The sequence below is a fragment of the Myxocyprinus asiaticus genome, chromosome 19 (assembly GCF_019703515.2).
Source record: "Myxocyprinus asiaticus isolate MX2 ecotype Aquarium Trade chromosome 19, UBuf_Myxa_2, whole genome shotgun sequence".
Classification (NCBI taxonomy): Eukaryota; Metazoa; Chordata; class Actinopteri; order Cypriniformes; family Catostomidae; genus Myxocyprinus; species Myxocyprinus asiaticus.
The window spans coordinates 28,467,198-28,480,621 of record NC_059362.1 but is presented as its reverse complement, the minus strand read 5'-3'; the positions used below and the strand labels follow the sequence as shown (position 1 = coordinate 28,480,621).

Here is a 13,424-nt window from a genome sequence, read left to right as displayed (position 1 = left end):
GCACCGCCTCTGGCAGTCAGGAGGAATGGAGCAGAACTTAATTTGCCATCATTATATGTGACTACACTAGAATTATTATAGATAAAGCATTAATTACACACCTAATGTAACCTAAAACCTAATGGGGTTTGCTCTACATTTTGTGGCATTGGTGCATAAAAAGCTTCCTGCCATCACTAGTAAGTAAAAAAAAGGAAGAAATATGACATTGCAAAATGGGTCGGTTCTTTCTGACAAAAATCACTGGAACACACATCACATCATATTTATGTTTTCCAACCTTGTAATTGAGAACTTCCCAGGAGGACTTGAACACACCATTAGATTGTTGAAACGTTGACGCATTGCATTGTTGAGCAGAGTGACACAGTAAACAAACACCAGTTCTGAAGTGCATTCTGTTTGTGCATCTTTTAATGTGAATCTCACAGAACATCACAACCTATATTTGAGCAACTGCGCCTTTTCATTGCAGAGCCACCAGGTTTCACACCTGCTGAATTTCCTATTGATGCATTTTATAAATCACGTGTTGACCGACTAGTCGTCTTCAGGCTGACGGTGTCAACTACTTCAGTTGTAGTCGACTAGTCTGTGCAACCCCTAGTGCAAAAATAGATTGCTGCACCATTTTGTCATCAAACCTCAACAAAAGTGAGATAAGTAAAGAGCACTTCTGCTGAAATCTACCTCTGTCCCGTGTCGTTTTATATACGCAAACAGTATATATAAAGGTGCAGTCTGCACAAATTACCAAAACCAATAATTTCACATTTTATTGTTTTCTTTCCTCTAAAAAGGGAACTGAGTCCGTTAATGTGTTAAGAATAAAAATATTACGATTAATTGCATTATATTTTAATGGATTGACAGTCATAAATATTATAATTTCATAACTGCTAAACCTACATTGACCATTATACAGTAGATTTGATAGGAACATAGTAGTAACTGTATCTTATGAGCTAATTTAAACGAGTATTCATGTGATCCACAGCCAGGGTGTGTCAGCACCACAGAGATGGACATCAGGAAGTGTCGCCGCCTGAAGAATCCTCAAAGAGTGAAAAAGGTGCTGATGCTGTATTAATGTGCATATATATATGCATCAGACAGTGTCTCGCATTGTATTTGTGACCCATCTCTCTCTCTCACTGCCTCACAGTCAGTGTATGGTGTAGTGGATGACACACAGACGCAGAGTCCTGTACACACACCCTTACAACAGAGCAACAAGGACACCAAAGAGGGCGTAGAGAAAGAAGTGTGTGCAAGAAAGGCTTTGAAAGTTGCTATATCTTAGCACGGATCACTCACATGTTCAAGGGGAAATACAGTTAGTAACGATACTCTGTCTCTTTCAGATTCTCTTCTTAAACACTCAGTTGGATCGACACTGTATGAAAATGTCCAAAGTAGCTGAGACGTAAGTCTTCATTCTTTTTCTGTCAATAGAATTAAAAATTGAAAGGCAACAGAGCTACACTATAAAAAAATATGTTTGCCTTGTTTTCCAATAAATATACAGTATATGGTAACATCTTTAAAAAAATATACATTTACTTGAAAAGCAAAATGCAAGAGATATTAAGACTTTTTCAGAGAATATATCTTGAATTAAGTATATTTCTTTACCCCATTATTTTTTTTTTACATAAATCTTACATGTATGAAAACAATTAGTGAGGATTATGCTTAAAACAAGAAAAAAACATTTACCAATGGTGTAAAATACTTAATTTAAGCTTTTGAGAACAAATCATAATATCTTATACAATTTTGCTTCTCAAGTACATTTATTTTGTTTTAAGGATATTTTGGATGTTAAAGGGATAATTCACCCAAAAATGAAAATTCTCTTATCACAATAAAAGTAATCCGTAAGACTTCAGTTTTTTTAATCTATACCTTCAGAAGCGATATGAAAGGTGTGGGTGATAAACAGATCAATATATATATATATATGTCCTTTTTTTTTTTTTACCCGTAAATCTCCACTTTTACTTTCACTTTCAAAATTTGAAAGAATGTGAAAAGGTCTTAAAGGATTAGTTCACCCAAAAATGAAAATCGTCCAGATGTGTATGACTTGCCTTTTTCAGCAGAACCAAAGGGAAGATTTTTATAAGCACATTTCATCTCTGTTTGTCCATGCAATGCAAGTAAACAGGTACCATCAGGCTGCTGGCTGTTTGATGGTCCAAAAGGCATATTTAGGCAGCATTAAAATAATCCAAATGACATGTAAAAATCGATAAATCAATAATTAAAACTTTATTAACTTAAAAAAAAAAATGCTTCCTGCCAGCAGTCCACGTATCACGTTGCTGTCATGTGACGTAAATGCAATGGCACGATCACATAAGGCGGAAGTGCACGCTTTTTATGCAACAGAGGAACGAACGTCATGCAAGAGTTAGGTCATTTTAAACAGCGATCCAGCGCTGACCGGAAGCAACAATTTAAAGTTAAACACGTTTTAATTATCAATTTGTTTCTTACACCAACTGATCGGTTTGCTTCAGAAGACATGAACTGATCAACTGGAGTCATGTGGATTACTTTTATTATGCTGCCTAAATATGCCTTTTGGACCGTCAAATAGCCAGCAGCCTGATGGCACCCACCCTCTCATTGTATGGACATAGAGCTGAAATGTGCTTATAAAAATCTTCATTTCTGTTCTGTTGAAGAAGGAAAGTCATACACATCTGGGATGGCTTAAATGTGTGTCAATCTTGAGAGAATTATCATTTTGGGTGAGCTAATTCTTTACATATTGATATGTTTCTCACCCACACCCATCATATCGCTTTTGAAGGGATGGATGAAACAGCTGGAGTCATATGGATTACTTTTATGCTGACTTGATGTGCTTTTTGGACCTTCAAATTTCTGGTCACCATTCACTTGAATTGTAAGGACCAACAGAGATGAGATATTCTTCTAAAAATCTTTGTGTTCTGCAGAAGAAAGAAAGTCATACACATCTGGGATGGCATGAGGGTGAGTAAGTGATGAGAGAATTTTCATTTTTGGGTGAACTATCCCTTTAAGAATGCACAGATTTTTTTTTATGTATTTGTGCGGTGTAAAAGTGCTTTCAACTCAGTCTCAATCAATACAATTATATATGTTACATAAAGTTCTGCATGGAGGTGAATTCAACTGAGTTCAACTGTACTCTTAAGTGTTAGTACATAGCTCAGAGACTCAGTACTCACACAGTTATCACTTCACAGCACATCAGTCTGTGATTTTGCAAGCATAATTTCCCCTGCTTTTTATCCAGTGGGATTTAAATCCCAGAAGTGATCTTAGCACACTATAAGGCAGAAAATCTTGACTGTGTTCATTTAAAGAGATAGTTCACCCCAAAATTAAAATTCCATCATCATTTACTCACCCTCACGTTGTTCCAAACCTAACTTTCTTTCCTCCATTAACACAAAAGAAGTTTGGTAGCATGACAGCCTTTTCATTGTATAGAAAAAAGATGCAAATAAAAGTAAATGGTGAAATTAATATAATGCATGGTCTCCTATGGCTTATTGTTTATAAAATGGCATCACATTTTAGAACCATAAATTTGTCTAATAATAATCATTATGTAGCATAATTACAGTGCCTTGCGAAAGTATTTACCCCCCTTGGTGTTTTTCCTGTTTTGTTGCATTACAACCTGGAATTAAAATGGATTTTTGGGGGGGGTTTGTACCATTTGATATACACAACATGCCTACCATTTTGAAGGTGCAAAATATTTTGTGACAAACAATAATTAAGACAAAAAAACAGAAATCTTGAGTAGAGCAACCTTTTGCTGCAATTATAGCTGCAAGTGTCTTGGGGTTATGTATCTATTAGCTTAGCACATCTAGCCACTGGGATTTTTGCCCATTCTTTGGGGCAAAACTGCTTCAGCTCCTTCAAGTTTGATGAGTTGTGTTGGTGTACAGCAATCTTCATGCCATGCCACAGATTCTCAATTGGATTGAGGTCTGGGTTTTGAATAGGTCATTCCAAGACATTTAAATGTTTCCCTTTAAACCACTCCAGTATAGCTTTAGCAGTATGTTTTTGTCCTGCTGGAAGGTAAACCTCTGTCCCAGTCTCAAATCTCTGGCAGACTGAAACAGGTTTTCTGCAAGAATTGCCCTGTATTTAGAGTCATCCGTCTTTCCTTCAATCCTGACCAGTTTCCCTGTCCTTGCCGATGAAAAGCATCCCCACAGCATGAAGCTGCCACCACCATGCTTCACTCTGGGAGTGGTGTTCTTGGGGTGATGAGAAGTGTTGGGTTTGTGCCAAACATAGCATTTCCCATGATGGCCAAAAAGTTAAATTTTAGTATCATCTGACCAGAGATCCTTCTTCTATGTGTTTGGGGAGTCTGCCACATGCTATTTGGCGAACTCCAAAAGTTTTCTAAATTTTTTTTTAAGCAATGTCTTTTTTCTGGCCATTCTTCCATAAAGCCCCACTTTTTGGAGTGTATGGCTTAAAGTGGTCCTGTGGACAGATACTTCCATCTCCACTGTGGATCTTTGCAGCTCCTTCATTGTTCTTTAGTGTCTTTGTTGAATCTCTGATTTATGCCCTCCTTGTGAGTCTGTGAGTTTTGGTGGGCGGCCTTCTCTTGTCAGGTTTGTAGTGGTGCCATTTTCTTTCCATTTTGCTATAATGGATTTAATGGTGCTCTGTGGGATGTTCAAAGTTTAGGATATTTTTTTTATAACCCACCCATGATCTATACTTCTCCACAACTTTGTCTCTGACTTGTTCGGAGAGCTCCTTGGTCTTCCTGCTGCTTGCTTAGTGGTGTTGCAGACTCAGGGGCCTTTCAGAACAGGTGTATTTATACTGACATCATGTGACAGATCATGTGACTCTTTGATCGCACACAGGTGGACCTTAATCAACTAATTATGTGACTTCTGAAGTTTATTGGTAGGACCAGATCTTATTTAGGGGTGTCATAGCAAAGAGGCTGAACACATATGCACTCACAACTTTTCAGTTTTTAATTATTATTAATTTTTTTTAACAAGGTATTTATTTATTTTTTTCATTCCACTTCAACAATTTGGACTATTTTGTTAGGTCCATTACCTAAAATCCAAATAAAAATCTATTTTAATTCCAGGTTGTAATACAACAAAACAGGAAAAACACCAAGAGGGATGAATACTTTCGCAAGGCACTGTATGTTTATTTATGTGATTAATAAAGTTATTGTAAGTGTTACCACCTGCCTGTTTTACATTAGTATGAATTATTAACATTGTTTTAAAACTTTGTCTTGCAGGTTGATGACCTACACAGAGCAATATCTTGACTACGACCCCTTCGTGTCAGTACCAGAGCCATCCAATCCCTGGATCGGCGATGACATCACTTTCTGGGAGCTAGAGGATAGGTATGAAAACCTTGCTTTTTAGATTTCTATCTTCTGCCTCTCCACCAGCCCTCTTGGAATTCTTAGGTTTCATTAGATGAAAGGGAGAAGGATAAACAGGGGTTCCCTATCTGTCACTCACTCGACGTTGTGTCGATGTAGTGACAATAGGGGTCACACTTGGGAGCCCCAAACACCTCTGCTTTTTTGAAAAAAGGCCAATGAGGATTGGCGAGTGGAATTTGCATGCCACTCCCCTGGACATACGGATATAAAAGGAGCTGGTATGCAACCACTCATTCAGATTTTCTCTTCGGAGCTGAGTGGTTGTATTCAGTGGACTGAATTCAATTCCCTCCAAAGATGCACCTCAAAACTGCTGGATTTACGGCGCATTTCAGTGGCTTCTCCCCCTCTGCACCCGTGGAGTGCAGAGAACGCCCCTGGGCACTTCGGTAGAGTGAAAACAATAGAGTATATTCTAAAAGAGTATATTTTAATTCACAAAAAGAGCAGCACACACATTTTTTAAAGATGGCTTTTCATTTGTGTGTTATTCCTGGTTGCAGTCGTTATCTTTCCGCTTCTGACGGCCACGATCGCTGCCTTACGTGTCTGGGCACTGCCCACGCAGAGACATCGTTCGTGGATGAGTCATGTCCTCATTGCGAGAACATGACCATGGCAACGTTGCAGTCATGGCCACCCCAGCGGCTCCCCGCACCGGTCCTTCTACCTATGGGTTTGAGGCTGCGTCGGTTAGCACTGGGGGCGATTTGGGGACATCAATGGGACCACCTCCGCCGGGTATCCCCCCACGGACCTCCCATTCCCTAGCATGCTCACTTGCCCCGATCGGGCTCTTGCATGAGACCACCGGCTCGTCTCAGCGCGAGTTCGACTTCTCGTTCGGAGCTCTGGAAGACAACGAGTTATTGAGCGCAGCATTGGAGAGCGGGCTCATCCAGTCTGACGCAGAGGCTTCAGCTGGGCTTCCTCCTTCGGGAACGGTCGCCCAGTCTCACGCCGACGCGGAAATGACGGACATGCTTTCCCGGGCGGCTGCAAGCGTCGGGCTAGAGTGGAACCCTCCACTCTCCCCTGAACCCTCGCGGCTCGACGATTGGCCATGCCCCTCCCCCGTTCTTCCCAGAAGTGCATGAGGAGCTGACAAGATCATGAGAGGCACCTTTTACTGCCCGGTCCCAGTCTTTCAGCTCCCCCTCTCTCACTACCCTCTATGGTGGAGCGGCCAGGGGGTATTTGGTGATCCCCAGGTGGATAAGGCGCTCGCGGTGCACTTGTGTCCACAGAGCGCCGCCACTTGGCGTGAGCGCCCAAAGCTCCTGTCCAGGGCCTGTAGGTTTACGTCATCCCTGACGACTGTGGCCTGCGGTGCCGCTGGACAAGCCGCCTCCACCCTGCATGCCATGGCTCTCCTGCAAGTACACCAAGCCAAGGCATTAAAAGAACTGCATGAGGGTAGTTCTGACCCGGGATTGATGCAGGAACTGCAGCTCGGCGACCGACCTCGCTCTCCGGGTGATGAAGGTCACGGCGCGGTCTCTCGGGCAGGCGATGTCCACTCTGGTGGTCCAGGAGCGCCAACTTTGGCTCAACTTGGTCGAGATGGGAGAGGCAGATAAGGCACGGTTCCTTGACGCCCCCATTTCCCAGGTTGGCCTGTTTGGCGACACCGTTGAGAACTTTTCCCAGCAGTTCTCGGCAGTGAAGAAGCAGATGGAGGCCTTACAACATATTCTGCCCCGGCGCAGCTTAAGACCCCGCACCCTGTCTGCTCGTCGCCAAGGGTTTCCTCCTGCAGCAACAACACCGGCTCAGCCGCAGCCCGCCCCCATGGCCCAGCTCTGGCGTGGAGCCATCCGCAGGAAGCAGACGCCACCCGTCTCACGGCCGGCCGCTAAGAACCCGAGGAAGGCTTCGAAGCGCCCCCGAGATGGGCGACCCAGGGGCGAGGAGACCCACTTCCCCCGGTGGAGGGCCAGGTCACATATCCGGTGCGCACGGCCGTCGTCACGACCACCGTCCCATTTTGGCAGGTATGGTGATCCAGCGGTGGACCCCCCCCACCCCTGTGCGCCCAGCTGTGGCAAAACACGCCCACACAAGATTGGTTCCAGTGGACTACGGGGACGAGATTCCACCTCCCCTCTCCTCGGCCAATCTTATGGTGGGTGGCAGGAGCCAGGTAAGTGCTTCAATGTCCCTGAACTCAGCACGGCCACGGGGCTCGAGTCCCCTCGACGTGGCACCTTGAGCTCCACCCCACCCTGCCGTGAGGCCCCACCCGCCAGTACGTCGGACGTGATCATTCCCTTGGTCCCCCTCACCCGGAGTTTGGGTGCATGGCTCGCGCTTTCCAACCCGTAGCGATGGCTGACCCAGATTGTCCGACTCAGCTACGTGATTCAGTTCACCAGGCGCCCGCCCAGGTTCAGCGGCATCCGCTTCACCTTGGTGAAGGGCAAGAATGCCGCTACCTTGCGTGCAGAGATCGCTACCCTTCTGCGCAATGGCACAACAGAGCCTGTTCCTCCAGCCGAGATGAAGAAAGGGTTCTACAGCCCTTACTTCATCATACCAAAGAAAGGCGGTGGGTTCAAAGCATCTCTTTTCTCAGTTTGGAGTTGGACTCAGTCTCGATGACAGCGTGCCTCACGAATGAGAGCACGCAGTCAGTGCTGAACTGTCTGAAGGTGTTCAGATGGAGGACAGCGGTTCCACTGAAACTTTTTCAGAGGCTCCTGGGGCATATGGCATCCTGAGCGGCGGCCACACCGCTCGGGTTGATGCATATGAGACCGCTTCAGACTAAAGTCCTGTGATGGGCATGGCGCCACGGGACACATCGCATGACCATCACGCCGATTTGTCGCCGCCTTTTCAGCCTTTGGACCGACCTTGCATTGCTACGGGCAGGGGTTCCCCTAGAGTAGGTCTCCAGGTGCGTCGTGGTTACAACAGACACCTCCAAGACAGGCTGGGGTGCCGGATGCAACGGGCACACAGCCGCCGGCTCCTGGACTGGCCCGCGGCTGCGTTGGCACAACAACTGCCTAGAGTTGTTGGCAGTATTGCTCGCCCTGCGGAGGTTCCGGCTGTTGATCCAGGGCAAGCACGTGTTGGTCCGGACGGACAACACAGCGATGGTAGCATACATCAACCATCAAGGTGGTCTACGCTCCCGTTGCATGTCACAACTCACCCGCCGTGTCCTCCTCTGGAGTCAGCAGCACCTCAAGTCGCTACAAGTCACTCACATCCCGGGCGACCTCAACACCGCAGCGGACGTGCTGTCACGTCAGGTTACCCTCAGGGGAGAGTGGAGACTCCACCTTCAGGTGGTTCAGCTGATTTGGAGTCGATTCGGTCGAGCACAGGTAGACCTGTTTGCTTCCTGGGATTCCTCCCACTGCCCACTTTGGTATGCCCTGACCGAGGCACCCCTCGATATAGATGCGCTGGCACACAGCTGGCCCCCTGGACTAAGCAAATATGTGTTTCCCCCAGTGAGCCTACTTGCACAGACCCTGTGCAAGGTCAGGGAGGACAAGGAGCAGGTCATCCTAGTAGCAAACTACTGGCCCACCCAGACATGGTTCTCAGATCTCACGCTCCTTGCGACAGCACCCCCCCCAACGAATTCCCCTGAGGAAGAACCTTCTTTCTCAGGGACGGGGCAACATCTGGCACCCACGACCAGACCTCTGGAATCTCCACGTCTGGCCCCTGGACGGGACGCAGAAGACCAAAGTGGCCTACCACCCACAGTGGTAGACACGATCACTCAGGCTAGGGCTCCCTCTACAAGGTGCCTGTACGCCTTGAAATGGTTTCTGTTCGCTAAGTGGTGTTCTTCCCGATGCGAAGACCCCCAGAGATGCGCAGTCGGATCGGTGCTTTCCTTCCTGCAGGAGAGGCTGGAGGGGCGTCTGTCCCCTTCCACCATGAAGGTGTATGTAGCTGCTATTTTGGCTCATCACGATGCAGTAGATGGTAAGTACTTGGGGAAGCACGACTTGATCATCAGGTTCCTGAGAGGTGCTAGGAGGTTGAATCCCTCCAGACTGCGCCTTGTCCCCTCATGGGACCTCTCTGTAGTCCTTCGGGGTCTACAGGGAGCTCCCTTTGAGCCCTTGGAGTCAGCTGAGCTTAAGGCACTCTCTTTGAAGACTGCCCTCCTGACTGCGCTCACTTCCATCAAAAGGGTAGGGGACCTGCAAGCGTTCTCTGTCAGCGAATCGTGACTGGAGTTTGGTCCAGGTTACTCTCACGTGGTCCTGAGACCCCGACCGGGCTATGTGCCAAAGGTTCTCACAACCCCTTTTAGGGATCAGGTGGTGAACCTGCAAGCGCTGCCCCAGGAAGAGGCAGACTCAGCCTTGGCGTTGCTGTGTCCGGTGCGAGCTTTATGCATCTATATGGAGCCTTAGAAGCTCTGAGCAGCTCTTTGTCTGCTTTGGTGGACAGCGGAAAGGAAGCACTGTCTCCAAACAGAGGATCGCCCACTGGGTCATTGACGCCATCGCGATGGCATATCAGGCTCAGGACGTGCCACCCCCTGCGGGGTTATGAGCCCACTCTACCAGAAGTGTGGCAGCCTCCTGGGCCCTGGCCAGTGGCGCCTCTTTGGCAGACATCTGCAGAGCAGGAGGCTGGGCAACACCCAACACCTTTGCGAGGTTCTACAATCTACGGGTTGAGCCGGTCTCGTCCCGTGTATTGGCAGGCATGAGCAGGTAAGTTACAGGACAGCTGGCCGGGTGTACCGCTTGCGCATAGCGCCTTTCCCCTCCCTTGAGGTGAAGATGTGTGCTTCTGACTCCCAGTCGTGTTCACAGACTGTGATCCCTGGATGACTTTCCTCCTTAGCCCTCTGGCAGTTGAGTTTATGGAGAAACTCGCTGACTGGCCCAGTATGTACGCTAATGAGCCCCTGTACTGAGGTAGGTGCTCCACATGTGCTGTTTCCCCGAAGGCGACCCCATGTGATATCTTCCGCAAAATCGTTTCCCTGTTGGCAAACTGCGTCTCCCTTGGGCAGAGGCCCATCTGCCCCCAGTCGCCATGCTCTGTAGAAACTCATCCCCCTTCGGGTAGGACCTACCATGGGACCTCTCCACATGACATACTTCCGACAAGACTCGGTAAGACCATGTGATGTATTCCACTCAAAATACCCCCCCCCCTTTTGGGCAGGGTGTGGTCTCTGCGGTGTCTTCCCCTTGGGAGGGACACCCCCCGATGCAGACACTTATGGCTCCCAGTCAGTTAACAAATTCCACTCTTTTTGGGGAGAAAAGAGAGGGAAAGAGGCCTCGGCTGGGCTAGCTTGTCCCTATAGTTGGGCAGTCGACTTGTTGCTGATGGACTGTTCGACGCTCATAAGAGTGTTGGGGGAGGTTATGTGAGGGCCTGGTGCACTGGCTACAAGGCACACAGTGGTCTGCCGTCACACACCGCCAGTTCACGTAACACAGTTCAGATAGTTGTGGCGTTTTGTATAGGGACCCCTAGTGTCATTACATCGACACAACGTCGAGTGAGTGACAGATAGGGAAAGTCATGGTTACTTTCGTAACCTCCATTTCCTGATGGAGGGAACGAGACGTTGTGTCCCTCTTGCCACATCGCTGAACTACCCGCTGAAATGGCTGGGACCTGGTTTCGGCTCCTTAGCACAAAACCTGAATGAGTGGTTGCATACCAGCTCCTTTTATACCCGTATGTCCGGGGGAGTTGCATGCAAATTCCACTCGTCAATTCATTGGCCTTTTTTCAAAAAAGCAGAGGTGTTTGGGGCTCCCAAGAGTGACCCCTAGTGTCACTACACCGACACAATGTCTCATTCCCTCCATCAGGGAACGGAGGTTACGAAAGTAACTATGACGTTTTCATTTCTGCTATGCTTATGAGAGAGTCTTTATAACTGCTTTTAACACCTTTGTATGAAATCTTCAGTTTTCTGGCAATTCCAAGCATTATATAGCCTTCATTCCTCAAAACAATGATTGGCTGATGAGTTTCTAGAGAAAGTTGTTTCTTTTTGCCATTTTTAACCAAATATTGACCTTAAGACATGCCAGTCTATTGCATACTATAGCAACTCAAAAACAAACACAAAGACAATGTTAAGCTTCATTTAACAAACCAAATAGCTTTCAGCTGTGTTTGATATAATGGCAAGTGATTTTCTAGTACCAACTTAGCATGATTACTCAAGGATAAGGTGTTGGAGTGATGGCTGCTGGAAATGGGGCCTGTCTAGATTTGATAAAAAATGACTTTATTCAAATAGTGATGGTGCTGTTTTTTACATCAGTAATCCTGACTATACTTTGTGATCAGTTGAATGCCACTTTGGTGAATTAAAGTTTCCTTCCGAAACAGCAAAATCTGTACATTATTCCAAACTTTTGGCCGCCAGGGTGTGTGTGTGTGTCTGTATATATATATATATATAAACTCAGCAAAAAAAAAAAGAAACGTCCTCTCATTTTCAACTGCTTTTATTTTCAGCAAACTTAACATGTGTAAATATTTGTATGAACATTAAAAGATTCAACATCTAAGACATAAACTGAACAAGTTTCACAGACATGTGACTAACAGAAATGGAATAATGTGTCCTTGAACAAAGGGGGGGTCAAAATCAAAAGTAACAGTCAGTATCTGGTGTGGCCACCAGGTGTATTAAGTACTGCAGTGCATCTCCTCCTCATGGACTGCACCAGATTTGCCAGTTCTTGCTGTGAGATGTTACCCCACTCTTCCACCAAGGCACTTGCAAGTTCCCGGACATTTCTGGGGGGAATGGCCCCAGCCCTCACCCTCCGATCCAACAGGTCCCAGACGTGCTCAATGGGATTGAGATCCGGGCTCTTCACTGGCCATGGCAGAACACTGACATTCCTATCTTGCAGGAAATCATGCACAGAACAAGCAGTATGGCTGGTGGCATTGTCATGCTGGAGGGTCATGTCAGGATGAGCCTGCAGGAAGGGTACCACATGAGGGAAGAGGATGTCTTCCCTGTAACACACAGGGTTGAGACTGTCTGCAATGACAAAAAAACTCCAATGATGCTGTGACACACCACCCCAGACCATGACAGACCCTCCACCTCCAAATCGATCCTGCTCCAGACTACAGGCCTTGGTGTAACGCTCATTCCTTCGACGATAAATGCGAGTCCGACCATAACCCCTGGTGAGACAAAACCATGACTTGTCAGTGAAGAGCACTTTTTGCCAGTCCTGTCTGGTCCAGCGAAGGTGGGTTTGTGACCATAGGTGACGTTGTTGCCGGTGATGTCTGGTAAGGACCTGCCTTACAACAGGCCTACAAGCCCTCAGTCCAGCCTCTCTCAGCCTATTGCGGACAGTCTGAGCACTGATGGAGGGATTGTACGTTCCTGGTGTAACTCGGATGTACCGATCCTGTGCAGGTGTTGTTACATGTGGTCTGCCTCTGCAAGGATGATCAGCTGTCCTTCCTGTCTCCCTGTAGCGCTGTCTTAGGCGTCTCACAGTACAGACTTTGCAATTTATTGCCCTGGCCACATCTGCATTCCTCATGCCTCCATGCAGCATGCCTAATGCACGTTCACGCAGATAAGCAGGGACCCTGGGCATCTTTCTTTTGGTGTTTTTCAGAGTCAGTAGAAAGGTCTCTTTAGTGTCCTTAGTTTTTATAACTGTGACTTTAATTGCCTACCGTCTGTAAGCTGTTAGTGTCTTAACGACTGTTCCACAGGTGCATGTTCATTAAATGTTTATGGTCATTGAACAAGCATGGTAAACATTGTTTAAACCCTTTACAATAAAGATCTGTAAACATATTTATATTTTTACAAAATAATCTTTAAAATACAGTGTCCTGAAAAAGGGACGTTTCTTTTTTTGCTGAGTTTATATATAGGGGACCGAGCCTTTTCAGTAGCAGCTCCAAAACTCTGGAACAGTCTTCCTGTGAGTATTAGAACCGCCTCGACTATATCCAATTT

At 46.5% G+C, this 13,424-nt stretch overlaps 1 protein-coding gene across 1 annotated transcript in view; it reads left to right on the top strand.

Annotated features, from left to right (window-relative positions):
• Positions 1–13,424, top strand: part of LOC127456739 (regulator of G-protein signaling 6-like) — a 123,404-nt gene that overhangs the window by 89,267 nt on the left and 20,713 nt on the right. Inside the window, exons 10-13 of the mRNA XM_051725285.1 lie at positions 998–1,072; positions 1,166–1,264; positions 1,365–1,426; positions 5,309–5,419. Coding sequence (XP_051581245.1) covers positions 998–1,072; positions 1,166–1,264; positions 1,365–1,426; positions 5,309–5,419 — 347 coding nt within the window. The remainder of the gene's footprint in view (positions 1–997; positions 1,073–1,165; positions 1,265–1,364; positions 1,427–5,308; positions 5,420–13,424) is intronic.